Source organism: Oncorhynchus mykiss, chromosome 2 (genome assembly GCF_013265735.2).
Source record: "Oncorhynchus mykiss isolate Arlee chromosome 2, USDA_OmykA_1.1, whole genome shotgun sequence".
Lineage (NCBI taxonomy): Eukaryota > Metazoa > Chordata > Actinopteri > Salmoniformes > Salmonidae > Oncorhynchus > Oncorhynchus mykiss.
Window position 1 is genome coordinate 15,949,476 of NC_048566.1, and position 20,583 is coordinate 15,970,058.

The 20,583-nt window shown below is 49.4% G+C and overlaps 1 protein-coding gene across 2 annotated transcripts in view; it reads right to left on the reverse strand.

Moving 5' to 3' along the window:
• Positions 1–20,583, reverse strand: part of LOC110518702 (phospholipid-transporting ATPase ID-like) — an 83,873-nt gene that overhangs the window by 51,251 nt on the left and 12,039 nt on the right. Inside the window, exon 2 of one of the 2 annotated variants that reach the window (XM_036939292.1) lies at positions 16,890–16,957. In XM_036939292.1, the coding sequence (XP_036795187.1) occupies positions 16,890–16,914 (25 nt within the window). In that variant the 5' untranslated portion in view covers positions 16,915–16,957. Of the gene's footprint in view, positions 1–10,240; positions 10,552–16,889; positions 16,958–20,583 lie in introns of those variants that run through there. The other variant, XM_036939282.1, reaches the window with a different exon arrangement.

Consider the following 20,583-nt stretch of genomic DNA (forward strand, 5'->3'; position numbering starts at 1 on the left):
TCTCCACTCCTCTCTCTATCTACATCCCTCTCTTCCTCTCTCCACTCCTCTCTCTATCTACATCCCTCTCTTCCTCCCTCTACTCCTCTCTCTATCTACATCCCTCTCTTCCTCTCTCCACTCCTCTCTCTATCTACATCCCTCTCTTCCTCTCTCCACTCCTCTCTCTATCTACATCCCTCTCTTCCTCTCTCTATCTACATCCCTCTCTTCCTCTCTCCACTCCTCTCTCTATCTACATCCATCTCTTCCTCTCTCCACTCCTCTCTCTATCTACATCCCTCTCTTCCTCTCTCCACTCCTCTCTCTATCTACATCCCTCTCTTCCTCTCTCCACTCCTCTCTCTATCTACATCCCTCTCTTCCTCTCTCCACTCCTCTCTCTATCTACATCCCTCTCTTCCTCCTTCCACTCCTCTCTCTATCTACATCCCTCTCTTCCTCCCTCCACTCCTCTCTCTATCTACATCCCTCTCTTCCTCCTTCCACTCCTCTCTCTATCTACATCCCTCTCTTCCTCCCTCCACTCCTCTCTCTATCTACACCCCTCTCTTCCTCCTTCCACTCCTCTCTCTATCTACATCCCTCTCTTCCTCTCTCTACTCCTCTCTCTATCTTCCTCCCTCCACTCCTCTCTCTATCTACATCCCTCTCTTCCTCTCTCCACTCCTCTCTCTATCTACATCCCTCTCTTCCTCTCTCCACTCCTCTCTCTATCTACATCCCTCTCTTCCTCTCTCCACTCCTCTCTCTATCTACATCCCTCTCTTCCTCTCTCCACTCCTCTCTCTATCTACATCCCTCTCTTCCTCCTTCCACTCCTCTCTCTATCTACATCCCTCTCTTCCTCTCTCCACTCCTCTCTCTATCTTCCTCCCTCCACTCCTCTCTCTATCTACATCCCTCTCTTCCTCTCTCCACTCCTCTCTCTATCTACATCCCTCTCTTCCTCTCTCCACTCCTCTCTCTATCTACATCCCTCTCTTCCTCTCTCCACTCCTCTCTCTATCTACATCCCTCTCTTCCTCTCTCCACTCCTCTCTCTATCTACATCCCTCTCTTCCTCCTTCCACTCCTCTCTCTATCTACATCCCTCTCTTCCTCTCTCCACTCCTCTCTCTATCTTCCTCCCTCCACTCCTCTCTCTATCTACATCCCTCTCTTCCTCTCTCCACTCCTCTCTCTATCTACATCCCTCTCTTCCTCTCTCCACTCCTCTCTCTATCTACATCCCTCTCTTCCTCTCTCCACTCCTCTCTCTATCTACATCCCTCTCTTCCTCCCTCCACTCCTCTCTCTATCTTCCTCCCTCCACTCCTCTCTCTATCTACATCCCTCTCTTCCTCCCTCTACTCCTCTCTCTATCTACATCCCTCTCTTCCTCCTTCCACTCCTCTCTCTATCTTCATCCCTCTCTTCCTCCCCCCCTCCTCTCTCTATCTACATCCCTCTCTTCCTCCCTCCACTCCTCTCTCTATCTACATCCCTCTCTTCCTCCCTCCACTCCTCTCTCTATCTACATCCTTCTCTTCCTCCCTCCACTCCTCTCTCTATCTACATCCCTCTCTTCCTCCCTCTGTCCCTCTCTCTATCTACATCCCTCTCTTCCTTCCTCTGTCCCTCTCTCTATCTACATCCCTCTCTTCCTCCCTCTGTCCCTCTCTCTATCTACATCCCTCTCTTCCTCCCTCCACTCCTCTCTCTATCTACATCCCTCTATTCCTCCCTCCACTCCTCTCTCTATCTACATCCATCTTCCTCCCTCTACTCCTCTCTCCATCTCTCTCTCTATCTACATCCCTCTCTTCCTCCCTCCACTCCTCTCTCCATCCCTCTCTCTATCTACATCCATATTCCTCCCTCCACTCCTCTCTCATCCCTCTCTCTATCTATATCCCTCTCTTCCTCTCTCATCCCTCTCTCTATCTACATCCATCTTCCTCCCTCCACTCCTCTCTCCATCCCTCTCTCTATCTACATCCATCTTCCTCTCTCCATCCCTCTCTCTATCTACATCCATCCTCCTCCCTTCACTCCTCTCTCATCCCTCTCTATCTACATCCATCTTCCTCCCTCCACTTCTCTCTCCATCCCTCTCTCTATCTACATCCGCACCAGACACGGCAGGTGAGATGGGTGAAACAGGTGGTGAATGAATCGCCGGCAAACTGAGCTGATCCTGGATTTGTGTCAAGCTAGCAGATAAGTTCTGGATTGAACCCGCTATCTCCTGTAGCGCCGTCTTGTGTTGTCCCAATGTCTTCCCCTGCTGGGTAATGGCATGGCAAACGGAGTCCAGGTCCGCTGGGTTCATCCTTGGCCGGATCGTTCTGTCACGTTCTTTCAAAATCGAACCCAGAAGCAGACCAGGACAAGGAGAGTAGGAAGAAGGTGAGTATTTATTTACAAGTGAATGTGAATGGGTAGATATATCCAGGTGGCGTAGCGGGCAGCGGTGGTGAGTTGATGGGAGTAAATAGGTGGATCCAATGGGGTAGCGGAATCCTCCGACGACTAGGCGGGAATGGGGTAAATGATCCGGGTGAGTAACTGAAGACAGAACGAGGTAAGTTTAAGGAAAGCAATACGTAAAAAACAACAAAACAAATTCTATCCAACTTGAGGCTGATACTCTGGCACAACATACTGTTCATGGCTAACGATCCGGCAGGGAATGGATGTCAGGTCAGAGCTTTTGAAGGGGAGAGGTGATGATCAGGACAGGTGTGCAGATTACTGATGGGATACAGGTGCGGGTGAACATCGATCTCCCAACAAGCTAATTCGCCCGGCAACCAGACGGGGTGCGTTCCAGGACACCGGAGACACACTCCAGGACAGAAACACAGGCAAACACAGACTCAGGAAGCGGGATTCGTGACATCTACATCCCTCTCTTCCTCCCTCCACTCCTCTCTCTGTCCATCCCTCTCTCCTTCCTCCAGCTCTCTTACTCTGAAGGTCGTTGTGTTGTTTCTTTGGTCAGCGTCTGAAATAAATCTGTAGCCAGTCTTCATTAACCCCTGTTGCCCACATAACAGCCCCATGCCCACTGGCAGGCTGGTCCACATAACAGCCCCATGCCCACTGGCAGACAGGTAGGTTGGTCACATAACAGCCCCATGCCCGCTGGCAGACAGGTAGGTTGGACACATAACAGCCCCATGCCCGCTGGCAGACAGGTAGGTTGGTCACATAACAGCCCCATGCCCGCTGGCAGGCAGGTAGGTTGGACACATAACAGCCCCATGCCTGCTGGCAGACAGGTAGGTTGGACACATAACAGCCCCATGCCCGCTGGCAGGCGGGTAGGTTGGTCACATAACAGCCCCATGCCCGCTGGCAGGCAGGCAGGCAGGCAGGTTGGTCACATAACAGCCCCATGGCCACTGGCAGGCAGGTAGGTTGGACACATAACAGCCCCATGCCCACTGGCAGGCAGGTAGGTTGGTCACATAACAGCCCCAAGCCCACTGGCAGGCAGGTAGGTTGGACACATAACAGCCCCATGCCCACTGGCAGACAGGTAGGTTGGTCACATAACAGCCCCATGCCCGCTGGCAGACAGGTAGGTTGGTCACATAACAGCCCCATGCCCACTGGCAGGCAGGTAGGTTGGACACATAACAGCCCCATGCCCACTGGCAGGCAGGTAGGTTGGACACATAACAGCCCCATGCCCGCTGGCAGACAGGTAGGTTGGACACATAACAGCCCCATGCCCGCTGGCAGGCAGGTAGGTTGGTCACATAACAGCCCCATGCCCACTGGCAGGCTGGTCCACATAACAGCCCCATGCCTGCTGGAAGACAGGTAGGTTGGACACATAACAGCCCCATGCCCGCTGGCAGGCAGGTAGGTTGGACACATAACAGCCCCATGCCCACTGGCAGGCAGGTAGGTTGGTCACATAACAGCCCCATGCCCACTGGCAGGCAGGTAGGTTGGTCACATAACAGCCCCATGCCCGCTGGCAGACAGGTAGGTTGGACACATAACAGCCCCATGCCCGCTGGCAGGCAGGTAGGTTGGACACATAACAGCCCCATGCCCACTGGCAGACAGGTAGGTTGGTCACATAACAGCCCCATGCCCGCTGGCAGACAGGTAGGTTGGTCACATAACAGCCCCATGCCCGCTGGCAGGCTGGTCCACATAACAGCCCCATGCCCGCTGGCAGACAGGTAGGTTGGACACATAACAGCCCCATGCCCGCTGGCAGGCGGGTAGGTTGGTCACATAACAGCCCCATGCCCGCTGGCAGGCAGGCAGGCAGGCAGGTTGGTCACATAACAGCCCCATGGCCACTGGCAGGCAGGTAGGTTGGACACATAACAGCCCCATGCCCACTGGCAGGCAGGTAGGTTGGTCACATAACAGCCCCAAGCCCACTGGCAGGCAGGTAGGTTGGACACATAACAGCCCCATGCCCACTGGCAGACAGGTAGGTTGGTCACATAACAGCCCCATGCCCGCTGGCAGACAGGTAGGTTGGTCACATAACAGCCCCATGCCCACTGGCAGGCAGGTAGGTTGGACACATAACAGCCCCATGCCCACTGGCAGGCAGGTAGGTTGGACACATAACAGCCCCATGCCCGCTGGCAGACAGGTAGGTTGGACACATAACAGCCCCATGCCCGCTGGCAGGCAGGTAGGTTGGTCACATAACAGCCCCATGCCCACTGGCAGGCTGGTCCACATAACAGCCCCATGCCTGCTGGAAGACAGGTAGGTTGGACACATAACAGCCCCATGCCCGCTGGCAGGCAGGTAGGTTGGACACATAACAGCCCCATGCCCACTGGCAGGCAGGTAGGTTGGTCACATAACAGCCCCATGCCCACTGGCAGGCAGGTAGGTTGGTCACATAACAGCCCCATGCCCGCTGGCAGACAGGTAGGTTGGACACATAACAGCCCCATGCCCGCTGGCAGGCAGGTAGGTTGGACACATAACAGCCCCATGCCCACTGGCAGACAGGTAGGTTGGTCACATAACAGCCCCATGCCCGCTGGCAGACAGGTAGGTTGGTCACATAACAGCCCCATGCCCGCTGGCAGGCTGGTCCACATAACAGCCCCATGCCCGCTGGCAGACAGGTAGGTTGGACACATAACAGCCCCATGCCCGCTGGCAGACAGGTAGGTTGGACACATAACAGCCCCATGCCCGCTGGCAGGCAGGTAGATGGACACATAACAGCCCCATGCCCACTGGCAGGCTGGTCCACATAACAGCCCCATGCCTGCTGGAAGACAGGTAGGTTGGACACATAACAGCCCCATGCCTGCTGGCAGACAGGTAGGTTGGACACATAACAGCCCCATGCCCACTGGCAGACAGGTAGGTTGGACACATAACAGCCCCATGCCCGCTGGCAGACAGGTAGGTTGGTCACATAACAGCCCCATGCCCGCTGGAAGACAGGTAGGTTGGTCACATAACAGCCCCATGCCCGCTGGCAGGCTGGTCCACATAACAGCCCCATGCCCGCTGGCAGACAGGTAGGTTGGATACATAACAGCCCCATGCCCGCTGGCAGGCAGGTAGATGGACACATAACAGCCCCATGCCCACTGGCAGGCTGGTCCACATAACAGCCCCATGCCTGCTGGAAGACAGGTAGGTTGGACACATAACAGCCCCATGCCTGCTGGCAGACAGGTAGGTTGGACACATAACAGCCCCATGCCCACTGGCAGGCAGGTAGGTTGGTCACATAACAGCCCCATGCCTGCTGGCAGGCAGGTAAGTTGGTCACATAACAGCCTCAAGCCTGCTGGCAGACAGGTAGGTTGGTCACATAACAGCCCCATGCCTGCTGGCAGACAGGTAGGTTGGTCACATAACAGCCCCAAGCCTGCTGGAAGACAGGTAGGTTGGTCACATAACAGCCCCATGCCTGCTGGCAGACAGGTAGGTTGGTCACATAACAGCCCCATGCCCACTGGCAGACAGGTAGCCTCCAGCCACAGTGCCTCTCAGAGCTAAGCAGCAGGACGCTCCAGCCTCCAGCCACAGTGCCTCTCAGAGCTACGCAGCAGGACGCTCCAGCCTCCAGCCACAGTGCCTCTCAGAGCTACGCAGCAGGACGCTCCAGCCACAGTGCCTCTCAGAGCTACGCAGAAGGACGCTCCATCCTCCAGCCACAGTACCTCTCAGAGCTACGCAGCAGGAAGCTCCAGCCTCCAGCCACAGTGCCTCTCAGAGCTACGCAGCAGGACGCTCCAGCCTCCAGCCACAGTGCCTCTCAGAGCTACGCAGCAGGACGCTCCAGCCTCCAGCCACAGTGCCTCTCAGAGCTACGCAGCACGAAGCTCCAGCCTCCAGCCACAGTGCCTCTCAGAGCTACGCAGCAGGACGCCCCATCCTCCAGCCACAGTGCCTCTCAGAGCTACGCAGCAGGACGCTCCAGCCTCCAGCCACAGTGCCTCTCAGAGCTACGCAGCAGGACACTCCAGCCTCCAGCCACAGTGCCTCTCAGAGCTACGCAGCAGGAAGCTCCAGCCTCCAGCCACAGTGCCTCTCAGAGCTACGCAGCAGGACGCTCCAGCCTCCAGCCACAGTGCCTCTCAGAGCTACGCAACAGGACGCTCCATCCTCCAGCCACAGTGCCTCTCAGAGCTACGCAGCAGCACGCTCCAGCCACAGTGCCTCTCAGAGCTACACAGCAGGACGCTCCAGCCTCCAGCCACAGTGCCTCTCAGAGCTACGCAGCAGGACGCTCCAGCCTCCAGCCACAGTGCCTCTCAGAGCTACGCAACAGGACGCTCCATCCTCCAGCCACAGTGCCTCTCAGAGCTACGCAGCAGGACGCTCCAGCCTCCAGCCACAGTGCCTCTCAGAGCTACGCAGCAGGACGCTCCAGCCACAGTGCCTCTCAGAGCTACGCAGCAGGACGCTCCAGCCTCCAGCCACAGTGCCTCTCAGAGCTACGCAGCAGGACGCTCCAGCCTCCAGCCACAGTGCCTCTCAGAGCTACGCAGCAGGACGCTCCATCCTCCAGCCACAGTGCCTCTCAGAGCTAGGCAGCAGGACAATACAGAAGCCCATTATCCAGCCTTTAAACCTCTTTACTGGGACACAGAGACATCTACAGCATAGGAACTAGGTTATACTTATCACAGATCCTAACAGCAAGGCCTGGAGGATTCTACAAGCTACTATCATCCTGTTGAGAGGATGTGTGTGTGAGTGAAGGCATGATGTATGGATCTGTTACCATGAGAGAGGCAGATCCACAGCAGAGCTCTCTCTCCTTCTCTCTCACTCTCTCCCTCTTGTCCCCTTCTCCCCTTTCTCTCTCTTTCTCTAGACATGACGGCACCAGCCACAAATTCCTGACGCACCAGTTCTTAGACTCACCCCGTGGCCACACACATTCACACACACCAACACACATGCACTATTCTATCTACACACACATTCACACACACCAACACACACACACTATTCTATCTACACACACATTCACACACACCAACACACATGCACTATTCTATCTACAAACACATTCACACACACCAACACACATGCACTATTCTATCTACACACACATTCACACACACCAACACACATGCACTATTCTATCTACAAACACATTCACACACCAACACACATGCACTATTCTATCTACAAACACATTCACACACACCAACACACACACACACTATTCTATCTACACACACATTCACACACACCAACACACATGCACTATTCTATCTACACACACACTCACACACACCAACACACATGCACTATTCTATCTACACACACATTCACACACACCAACACACATGCACTATTCTATCTACACACACATTCACACACACCAACACATGCACTATTCTATCTACACACACATTCATTCACACACACACACACACACACACACACACACACACACACACACACACACACACACACACACACACACACACACACACACACACACACACACACACACACACACACACACACACACACACACACACACACACACACCAACACACCAACACACACTATTCTATCTACACACACATTCAATGTTCTATCTAGTGGGTTGTATTCTGCTGCCTGGTCTTGTAGATGTTCCCTAACTGAACCCTGAGGACGGTCTGTCTGATACTGTCCCATTGTTCACTTTGTAAATCTCAAGAAAACCAGATGTGCCAATAAATGAAAGAACTGTCGCTACATCCAGTGACTGACATGCTCTGTACAGAAGTCTAGGTAATTGATAAATACTGTATAACCAGATGCTACTGAAGCACAGCAGGAAGGGTACGTAATGAGGACTCACAGAAAGACAGAGAGGTAGAGAGAGAGAGAGAGAGGTAGAGAGAGAGGTAGAGAGAGAGGTAGAGAGAGAGAGAGGTAGAGAGAGAGGTAGAGAGAGGTAGAGAGATAGGTAGAGAGCGAGAGAGAGGTAGAGAGAGAGAGAGGTAGAGAGCGCGCGAGAGAGAGAGGTAAAGTGAGAGAGAGAGAGAGGTAGAGAGAGGTAGAGAGAGGTAGAGACAGAGAGAGGTAGAGAGAGAGGTAGAGAGCGAGAGAGAGAGAGGTAGAGGTAGAGAGAGAGGTAGAGAGAGAGAGAAAGAGAGAGAGAGAGAGAGAGAGAGAGAGAGAGAGAGAGAGGGAGAGAGAGAGAGAGATGGAGAGGTATAGAGGTAGAGAGAGAGAGAGGGAGAGGTAGAGGTAGAGAGAGGTAGAGGTAGAGAGAGGTAGAGGTAGAGAGAGGTAGAGAGAGAGGTAGAGGTAGAGAGAGGTAGAGAGAGAGGTAGAGAGAGAGAGAAAGAGAGAGAGAGAGAGAGAGGGAGAGGTAGAGAGAGAGAGAGGGAGAAGTAGAGAGAGAGAGAGAGGGAGAGAGAGAGGGAGAGAGAGAGAGAGGGAGAAGTAGAGAGAGAGAGAGAGAGGGAGAGAGAGAGAGAGGGAGAGGTAGAGAGAGAGAGAGGGAGAAGTAGAGAGAGAGAGAGAGAGAGAGAGAGAGAGGGAGAGGTAGAGAGAGAGAGAGGGAGAGGTAGAAAGAGAGAGAGAGAGGGAGAGAGAGAGGGAGAGTAGTCTCTTTTCTGTCAATTTAAGGTAAACAATGAAACTGACACAGTAACAGACAGACTGGTTTAACTAAAGGTCAAATGATGGTGGATGCATGCAGAAACACACACACACACACACACACACACACACACACACACACAGTGTCTCACCACCCCGGGCTTGTCTCACCGCCCCGGGCTGTCTCACCGCCCCGGGCTTGTCTCACCGCCCCGGGCTTGTTTCACCGCCCCGGGCTTGTCTCACCGCCCCGGGCTTGTCTCACCGCCCCTGGCTGTCTCACCACCCCGGGCTTGTCTCACCGCCCCGGGCTGTCTCACCGCCCCGGGCTGTCTCACCGCCCCGGGCTTGTCTCACCGCCCCGGGCTGTCTCACCGCCCCGGGCTTGTCTCATCGCCCTGGGCTGCTCAGACAGGGACATTAGTCACACAATGAGGGCCTCATGAATGTCATGACATTCTTTTCTATTAACTATCATTCATTATGGGCCTAATGAGCAACATACAATTAACACTGTCAGTCCACAGCAGTAGTTATGTCTCTCAAGAACAGGGTACTGAATCATTGTCAACGGGACAGAGTATTCAGTCCAGCATTCTACAATGACAGATGAGGTTGTTAAAAGCTCCATCTGTGTGTGTGTGTGTGTGTGTGTGTGTGTGTGTGTGTGCGTGCGTGCGTGCGTGCGCGCGTGTGCGTGCGTGCGTGCGTGCGCGTGCGTGCGTGCGTGCGTGCGTGCGTGCGTGCGTGCGTGTGTGTGTGTGTGTGTGTGCCAGTGTTGGCTGACAGTGACTGGTCAGGCGTGAAATGACAGGCACTGAGAGTCAGTGAAGCGTGCGAGTGTGAACCAAATCCATACAAGGTTAGACAGAGGAGTGGACTGGTGACGGAGTGACAGGTAGATATGGATGAGGCTTCACACAGACACATAAACACACACACAATGATGCAGATATGGAGATGGGGGACACTGCAGAGATGTGAGAAATCATGAGATGAGAGGGACTGAATACTGACACTGATGTAGAATGGTTTATTCACATAGCAAGGAGATCCTGTCTGTCATCAGACAGAACACAATAAATCATATAGATGGAAGCTACAGCACATTTCCCCATCCAATGAACAAACAGGCACACACTGCATATAAAACAGACGACTGACGTGACTGTGGCAACAGAAGTACCTGTCCACGTCTTCTTGGTTTTAGCAGCTGGTCCTTGTTGTTTCTTCTGTTGCAGTGGAAGAACGATGGGGAACCACTTTTCAGGAATATCTTTGGGGATAGTCATTCTGACTCTCTTCCTTAACCTAACAGGGACTAACGGAGTTAATCGGTCGATAGGTTTTCCCCGGTTCTGCTGAGCATCTTGCGCAGAGACAGACGCTCCGGGAGCTGCACCGAACACTCTTGGTCCAGTCCTGTCCCGTCTGCGTCTCCGGTTATAGATTAGGAGTGTGTCATACCATTACCGCTTCTCTCCCCCTCCCCCTCTCACCCTCTCTCTCTCTCACTTCTCTCTCTCTCTCTGCTGCAGAACCACTGAGGTCATTGGCTGTAATGCTGTGCTGCCAGCTCCACTTTCTCTGTGATGCTGTGCTGCCAGCTCCACTCTCTCTGTGATGCTCTGCTGCCAGCTCCACTCTCTCTGTGATGCTCTGCTGCCAGCTCCACTTTCTCTGTGATGCTGTGCTGCCAGCTCCACTCTCTCTGTGATGCTCTGCTGCCAGCTCCACTCGCTCTGTGATGCTCTGCTGCCAGCTCCACTCTCTCTGTGATGCTCTGCTGCCAGCTCCACTCTCTCTGTGATGCTGTGCTGCCAGCTCCACTCTCTCTGTGATGCTGTGCTGCCAGCTCCACTCTCTCTGTGATGCTGTGCTGCTCTCGCTCTGTGATGCTGTGCTGCCAGCTCCACTCTCTCTGTGATGCTGTGCTGCCAGCTCCACCCTCTCTGTGATGCTGTAAGTGGTGCTTTCATGTCACTATGAATGAGATGCTGACGGTGCCGTTACCACACTGTAAATGACTGGAACTTGAAGTAGCAGCATCTTCATCGGAGCCTGTCGCCAAGTCTAATGATGGAACGTTGTATTTCCTTTCAACAGTCTAAAGACCAATTGTTTGAATGTAGGGGGCACCAGAACGTTATGCGATAGAACCTTTAGGCCTCACGACTCTGATTCCACTGATTAACTTTAGTCATGTTAAATAACATTACACGACACTGTAATAAAGTGATTCATATGATGATATTGGGAATTGGATACAGGATATCTTCAACGTGGGGCGGCAGGGTAGCCTAGTGGTTAGAGCGTTGGACTAGTAACAAGTTCAAATCCCCAAGCTGACAAGGTACAAATCTGTCGTTCTGCCCCTGAACAGGCAGTTAACCCACTGTCCCACTGTGCCGTCATTGTAAATAATAATGTGTTCTTAACTGACTTGCCTGGTTAAATAATAATAATAATAATAATAATAATAATAAAAAACTGCATTATTGGGCATTATAGTGCTACTGCATTATTGGGCATTATAGTGCTACTGCATTATTGGGCATTATAGTGCTACTGCATTATTGGGCATTATAGTGCTACTGCATTATTGGGCATTATAGTGCTACTGCATTATTGGGCATTATAGTGCTACTGCATTATTGGGCATTATAGTGCTACTGCATTATTGGGCATTATAGTGCTACTGCATTATTGGGCATTATAGTGCTACTGCATTATTGGGCATTATAGTGCTACTGCATTATTGGGCATTATAGTGCTACTGCATTATTGGGCATTATAGTGCTACTGCATTATTGGGCATTATAGTGCTACTGCATTATTGGGCATTATAGTGCTACTGCATTATTGGGCATTATAGTGCTACTGCATTATTGGGCATTATAGTGCTACTGCATTATTGGGCATTATAGTGCTACTGCATTATTGGGCATTATAGTGCTACTGCATTATTGGGCATTATAGTGCTACTGCATTATTGGGTACCCTAATCAATTCCTTGGACATGCCTTCCCTGGCACCAATTACATAAACATTGTCCTCCTCACAATAACACAGACAAGCTGTCTCTGCATTACATAATCACCAAGGCTGTCCGTTTGCAGAGGGTTTCAACCAATAGCAGGCTGTCGTTGATGTTGTCAGGGCAACTGCCTCTGCAGAGGTGTGAGAGAAGCAGGTCACTGCAGGGAGAAACTGGGTGCCATCTTGGATCTAGCCATGAGCTATGCATGACAGCACCCCAGTTGGCATGACTCTCACAGCAGCCCAGTTGCCTGAGTGTTGGTAAGGAATGGGAGACACTGCAGCGGGGATAACGTGCCGTGTGTGAGGAGTCTCTTGGCATTAGAGGACACTTCTCTGACCTACCTCTCTCACACATTCACATTCACACACGTGCTGCCATAAAAAGGCATAAAGTAAACACATTCGGCAGATGACCTTGGCTTGGGCATGTAATTCCAGAAACATGTGCTCCAGTACCTGCTGTCTGCTTCTCTGACCTACTGTTCTGAATACAGTCTCTACAGTACCTGCTGTCTGCTTCTCTGACCTACTGTTCTGAATACAGTCTCTACAGTACCTGCTGTCTGCTTCTCTGACCTACTGTTCTGAATACAGTCTCTACAGTACCTGCTGTCTGCTTCTCTGACCTACTGTTCTGAATACAGCCTCTCCAGTACCTGCTGTCTGCTTCTCTGACCTACTGTTCTGAATACAGTCTCTACAGTACCTGCTGTCTGCTTCTCTGACCTACTGTTCTGAATACAGTCTCTCCAGTACCTGCTGTCTGCTTCTCTGACCTACTGTTCTGAATACAGTCTCTACAGTACCTGCTGTCTGCTTCTCTGACCTACTGTTCTGAATACAGCCTCTCCAGTACCTGCTGTCTGCTTCTCTGACCTACTGTTCTGAATACAGCCTCTACAGTACCTGCTGTCTGCTTCTCTGACCTACTGTTCTGAATACAGCCTCTCCAGTACCTGCTGTCTGCTTCTCTGACCTACTGTTCTGAATACAGTCTCTCCAGTACCTGCTGTCTGCATCTCTGACCTACTGTTCTGAATACAGTCTCTCCAGTACCTGCTGTCTGCTTCTCTGACCTACTGTTCTGAATACAGCCTCTCCAGTACCTGCTGTCTGCTTCTCTGACCTACTGTTCTCAATACAGCCTCTACAGTACCTGCTGTCTGCTTCTCTGACCTACTGTTCTGAATACAGCCTCTACAGTACCTGCTGTCTGCTTCTCTGACCTACTGTTCTGAATACAGCCTCTACAGTACCTGCTGTCTGCTTCTCTGACCTACTGTTCTGAATACAGTCTCTACAGTACCTGCTGTCTGTCTGCTTCTCTGACCTACTGTTCTGAATACAGTCTCTACAGTACCTGCTGTCTGCTTCTCTGACCTACTGTTCTGAATACAGTCTCTCCCGTACCTGCTGTCTGCTTCTCTGACCTACTGTTCTGAATACAGTCTCTCCAGTACCTGCTGTCTGCTTCTCTGACCTACTGTTCTGAATACAGTCTCTCCAGTACCTGCTGTCTGCTTCTCTGACCTACTGTTCTGAATACAGCCTCTACAGTACTTACTGTCTGTCTGCTTCTCTGACCTACTGTTCTGAATACAGTCTCTCCAGTACCTGCTGTCTGCTTCTCTGACCTACTGTTCTGAATACAGCCTCTCCAGTACCTGCTGTCTGCTTCTCTGACCTACTGTTTTGAATACAGCCTCTCCAGTACTTACTGTCTGCTTCTCTGACCTACTGTTCTGAATACAGTCTCTACAGTACCTGCTGTCTGCTTCTCTGACCTACTGTTCTGAATACAGCCTCTACAGTACCTGCTGTCTGCTTCTCTGACCTACTGTTCGGAATACAGCCTCTCCAGTACTTACTGTCTGCTTCTCTGACCTACTGTTCTGAATACAGCCTCTCCAGTACCTGCTGTCTGCATCTCTGACCTACTGTTCTGAATACAGCCTCTCCAGTACCTGCTGTCTGCTTCTCTGACCTACTGTTCTGAATACAGTCTCTACAGTACCTGCTGTCTGCTTCTCTGACCTACTGTTCTGAATACAGTCTCTACAGTACCTGCGGTCTGCTTCTCTGACCTACTGTTCTGAATACAGCCTCTACAGTACCTGCTGTCTGCTTCTCTGACCTACTGTTCTGAATACAGCCTCTCCAGTACCTGCTGTCTGCTTCTCTGACCTACTGTTCTGAATAAAGTCTCTCCAGTACCTGCTTTCTGCTTCTCTGACCTACTGTTCTGAATACAGTCTCTCCAGTACCTGCTGTCTGCTTCTCTGACCTACTGTTCTGAATACAGCCTCTACAGTACTTACTGTCTGTCTGCTTCTCTGACCTACTGTTCTGAATACAGTCTCTCCAGTACCTGCTGTCTGCTTCTCTGACCTACTGTTCTGAATACAGCCTCTCCAGTACCTGCTGTCTGCTTCTCTGACCTACTGTTCTGAATACAGCCTCTCCAGTACTTACTGTCTGCTTCTCTGACCTACTGTTCTGAATACAGTCTCTACAGTACCTGCTGTCTGCTTCTCTGACCTACTGTTCTGAATACAGCCTCTACAGTACCTGCTGTCTGCTTCTCTGACCTACTGTTCGGAATACAGCCTCTCCAGTACCTGCTGTCTGCTTCTCTGACCTACTGTTCTGAATACAGTCTCTCCAGTACCTGCTGTCTGCTTCTCTGACCTACTGTTCTGAATACAGTCTCTCCAGTACCTGCTGTCTGCTTCTCTGACCTACTGTTCTGAATACAGTCTCTCCAGTACCTGCTGTCTGCTTCTCTGACCTACTGTTCTGAATACAGCCTCTCCAGTACCTGCTGTCTGCTTCTCTGACCTACTGTTCTGAATACAGCCTCTCCAGTACCTGCTGTCTGCTTCTCTGACCTACTGTTCTGAATACAGTCTCTACAGTACCTGCTGTCTGCTTCTCTGACCTACTGTTCTGAATACAGTCTCTACAGTACCTGCTGTCTGCTTCTCTGACCTACTGTTCTGAATACAGCCTCTACAGTACCTGCTGTCTGCTTCTCTGACCTACTGTTCTGAATACAGCCTCTACAGTACCTGCTGTCTGCTTCTCTGACCTACTGTTCTGAATACAGCCTCTCCAGTACCTGCTGTCTGCTTCTCTGACCTACTGTTCTCAATACAGCCTCTACAGTACCTGCTGTCTGCTTCTCTGACCTACTGTTCTGAATACAGTCTCTCCAGTACTTACTGTCTGCTTCTCTGACCTACTGTTCTGAATACAGTCTCTCCAGTACCTGCTGTCTGCTTCTCTGACCTACTGTTCTGAATACAGTCTCTCCAGTACCTGCTGTCTGCTTCTCTGACCTACTGTTCTGAATACAGTCTCTCCAGTACCTGCTGTCTGCTTCTCTGACCTACTGTTCTGAATACAGTCTCTCCAGTACTTACTGTCTGCTTCTCTGACCTACTGTTCTGAATACAGTCTCTCCAGTACTTACTGTCTGCTTCTCTGACCTACTGTTCTCAATACAGTCTCTCCAGTACCTGCTGTCTGCTTCTCTGACCTACTGTTCTGAATACAGTCTCTCCAGTACCTGCTGTCTGCTTCTCTGACCTACTGTTCTGAATACAGTCTCTCCAGTACCTGCTGTCTGCTTCTCTGACCTACTGTTCTGAATACAGTCTCTCCAGTACTTACTGTCTGCTTCTCTGACCTACTGTTCTGAATACAGTCTCTCCAGTACTTACTGTCTGCTTCTCTGACCTATAGCTTCCATTTCATCAGACAACAGAAGTGCAACGCTATTTGGCAAACAGCCACACAAGTAAATGAGATTACAATGACAAAGCAACGTATTTTTTGCAAAACGATGCACGGCCATTATATTTCAAATGTTTATTTTGTGTTATTTTACCTTCATTTAACTAGGCAAGCCAGTTAAGAACAAATTCTTATTTTCAAAGACGGCCTAGGAACAGTGTCTATCATAGAAAGAACGTAGCCTGCTACATGTCCTGATGTTTTGATTGAAGTTACTCTTGCATTTTACAGGAGGAAACTAGGCTACAACGAGACAAGTACCAGAGAAAAGTTACTACATATCAGTGTCTGTTGATAGAACCCCTGTTTGTGAATTCTCATCCGAGTGAAGAAGTGCAACTGAAGCACAAAATGAGTCTGATGCTGAGCAGAAATGACAATAAGAAGCATGTTATATCTGTGTTTTCAAAACGCAACAAGATATTTCTTATCAAATCAAAATTATTTATATAGCCCTTCGTACATCAGCTGATATCTCAAAGTGCTGTACAGAAACCCAGCCTAAAACCCCAAACAAAAAGCAATGCAGATGTAGAAGCACGGTGGCTAGGAAAAACTCCCTAGAAAGGCCAAAACCTAAGAAGAAACCTAGAGAGGAACCAGGCTATGTGGGGTGGCCAGTCCTCTTCTGGCTGTGCCGGGTGTTTTATCTTTTTTGTATGCGTGAAAAATGCCTAAAAAACACAAAAGTTTTCTGCATTAACGCAACCCCTGGCTTTTTACCAAAACAGAGGCTGGGGGCCGCGTTGATATTGTTTCAATTAAAGATTGATCCTTTAAAGGAAATGATCATCAGATACTGCAAGAACTACACGTTAGTGATAAGCAACCCTGACGGACGAGGTCAAAGGAGGGTGAAGTGTAGCTGATGTGGTTTGGTGAACTACTTGTCTGACTCCTGAAGACTCATGGAGCCTCATCTTTACCTTGGTGGCCTAACACACCACATAAACTACAGCAGAGCAGCTGGGATTAAAGGGTTGGAACAGGTGACTGACCTGGAGGAGGCCTCTCTTTGAACATCTCCACTCTGTTGTTGACCCTCCACTATGGCCCATGGGACTGTCTACAGGAGGAGAGGAGAGGAGGGGGAGGAGAGGAGAGGAGAGGAGAGGAGAGGAGAGGAGAGGAGAGGAGAGGAGAGGAGAGGAGAGGAGAGGAGAGGAGAGGAGGAGGGAGAGGAGGAGGAGGAGGAGAAGAAGAGGAGGGAGAGGAGGAGAAGAAGAATAATGTCAACATCCAGGGTATTCAGAGTCAGACATGAGGTAATACACTTAGTGAGGGACCTGAATGATGTGGCAGGATTTTGACCCAGACAATGTTTCAAAAGGAATACTTTGTTGATTTTGAAATGCAAGGACACTATTTCTCAAGGACACTATTTCTCAAGGACACTATTTATCAAGGACACTATTTATCAAGGACACTTTATTATATGGGCCTATCAGAGCAGCTTTGCCCTCCGCTCTCTTGTGTTCTAAGTGGCTCTGAATAAGAACATGTTAAATGACTATCATGTAAATGTGACTGCTGAGCTGCAGGTGTTAAGGTCAGGGCTTGAGAGAAACTGAGAGAGGAACTGATCTCTCCTCCAAGCCAGAGAAACACTTATACTGATTGAGTACTGACACACAGGGGATATGTTTAGAAAAGGGGATCTTTAAACATGTCAACTGATCTGCATCCACCAGATGTATGTGAATCTGAAACTAACAAACTGAACTAACCCCAAAGAGACCCTTCCTCTCTTACTAGTTTACTGAACTAATTGTTTTTTTGTTGTTGTTATTTTACCTTTATTTAACTAGGCTAGTCAGTTAAGAACAAATTCTTATTTTCAATGACGGCCTAGGAACAGTGGGTTTAACTGCCTGTTCAGGGGCAGAACGACAGATTTGTACCTTGTCAGCCCGGTTACTAGTCCAACGCTCTAACCACTAAGATACCCTGCCGCCCCGTATGATACACCAGAACACAAATCCAACAGAACATTGATAGTAGCTACAGTAGTAAGTCTAAGGCTCAAGGTAAAAATGATGTTGCTTGTGAGGTTGAGTTCAGATAAACTGATAACTATCTAAGTAATGGGCTAAATTGGGATGAAGGGTAAAGAAGTGTCAGTAAGGTAAAACATTAGGGCGAGCCAGAGCCAGTCAGCCAGAGCCAGTCAGCCAGCCAGCCAGTCAGTCAGCCAGCAAGCCAGAGCCAGTCAGCCAGTCAGTCAGCCAGCAAGCCAGAGCCAGTCAGCCAGCCAGCCAGAGCCAGTCAGCCAGAGCCAGTCAGCCAGTCAGCCAGCCAGACAGTCAGTCAGCCAGCAAGCCAGAGCCAGTCAGCCAGCCAGCAAGCCAGAGCCAGTCAGCCAGCCAGCCAGAGCCAGTCAGCCAGCCAGCCAGAGCCAGTCAGCCAGCCAGAGCCAGTCAGCCAGCCAGCCAGCCAGCCAGAGCCAGCCAGTCAGCCATTCAGCCAGCCAGTCAGCTAGCCAGTCAGCTAGCCAGCCAGCCAGCCAACCAGAGCGAGCCAGTCAGCCAGAGCCAGCCAGAGCCAGCCAGCCAGCCAGAGCCAGCCAGCCAGCCAGCCAGCCAGAGCCAGCCAGCCAGCCATTCAGCCAGCCAGTCAGCTAGCCAGCCAGCCAACCAGAGCCAGCCAGTCAGCCAGAGCCAGCCAGTCAGTCAGTCAGCCAGCCAGCCAGCTAGAGCCAGCCAGTCAGCCAGCCAGCCAGAGCCAGCCAGTCAGCCACCTAGTCAGCCAGAGCAAGCGAGTCAGTCAGAGCCAGCCAGCCAGACAGACAGTCAGCCAGAGCCAGCCAGCCAGAGCCAGCCAGCCAGAGCCAGCCAAAGCCAGCCAGTCAGTCAGCCAGTCAGCCAGTGTGAGGTCACTATCCTCCAACATTGTTGTTGTTTAGAACTGTTGTTTGGAACTGTTGTTTAGAACTGTTGTTTAGAACTGTTGTTTAGAACTGTTGTTTAGAACTGTTGTTTAGTACTGTTGTTTAGAACTGTTGTTTAGAACTGTTGTTTAGTACTGTTGTTTAGTACTGTTGTTTAGAACTGTTGTTTGGGACTGTTGTTTAGTACTGTTTAGAACTGTTGTTTAGTACTGTTGTTTAGTACTGTTGTTTAGTACTGTTGTTTAGAACTGTTGTTTAGTACTGTTGTTTAGTACTGTTGTTTAGAACTGTTGTTTGGAACTGTTGTTTAGTACTGTTGTTTAGTACTGTTGTTTGGAGCTGTTGTTTGGAGCTGTTGTTTAGTACTGTTGTTTAGTACTGTTGTTTAGTACTGTTGTTTGGAGCTGTTGTTTGGAGCTGTTTGGAACTGTTGTTTAGTACTGTTGTTTAGTACTGTTGTTTAGAACTGTTGTTTAGAACTGTTGTTTAGTACTGTTGTTTAGAACTGTTGTTTAGAACTGTTGTTTAGTACTGTTGTTTAGTACTGTTGTTTAGAACTGTTGTTTGGGACTGTTGTTTAGTACTGTTTAGAACTGTTGTTTAGTACTGTTGTTTAGTACTGTTGTTTAGTACTGTTGTTTAGAACTGTTGTTTAGAACTGTTGTTTAGTACTGTTGTTTAGTACTGTTTAGAACTGTTGTTTAGTACTGTTTGGAACTGTTGTTTAGTACTGTTGTTTAGTACTGTTGTTTAGAACTGTTGTTTAGTACTGTTGTTTAGAACTGTTGTTTAGAACTGTTGTTTAGTACTGTTGTTTAGTACTGTTGTTTAGTACTGTTGTTTAGAACTGTTGTTTAGTACTGTTGTTTAGAACTGTTGTTTAGTACTGTTGTTTAGTACTGTTGTAGGGAACTGTTGTTTAGAACTGTTGTTTAGTACTGTTGTAGGGAACTGTTGTTTAGAACTGTTGTTTAGTACTGTTGTTTAGAACTGTTGTTTAGTACAGTTGTTTAGTACTGTTGTTTAGTACTGTTGTTTAGTACTGTTGTTTAGTACTGTTGTTTAGAACTGTTGTTTAGTACTGTTGTTTAGTACTGTTGTTTAGAACTGTTGTTTAGTACTGTTTAGAACTGTTATTTAGAACTGTTGTTTAGAACTGTTGTTTGGAACTGTTGTTTGGAACTGTTGTTTAGTACTGTTGTTTAGTACTGTTGTTTAGAACTGTTGTTTAGAACTGTTTAGAACTGTTGTTTAGAACTGTTGTTTGGAACTGTTGTTTAGTACTGTTGTTTAGTACTGTTGTTTAGTACTGTTGTTTAGAACTGTTGTTTAGAACTGTTGTTTAGTACTGTTGTTTAGTACTGTTGTTTAGAACTGTTGTTTAGAACTGTTGTTTAGTACTGTTGTTTAGTACTGTTGTTTAGAACTGTTGTTTAGTACTGTTGTTTAGTACTGTTGTTTAGAACTGTTGTTTAGAACTGTTGTTTAGTACTGTTGTTTAGTACTGTTGTTTAGTACTGTTGTTTAGAACTGTTGTTTAGAACTGTTGTTTAGTACTGTTGTTTAGAACTGTTGTTTAGTACTGTTGTTTAGAACTGTTGTTTAGTACTGTTGTTTAGTACTGTTGTTTAGTACTGTTGTTTAGAACTGTTGTTTAGTACTGTTGTTTAGAACTGTTGTAGGGAACTGTTGTTTAGAACTGTTGTTTAGTACTGTTGTTTAGAACTGTTGTTTAGAACTGTTGTTTAGTACTGTTGTTTAGTACTGTTGTGGGGAACTGTTGTTTAGAACTGTTTAGAACTGTT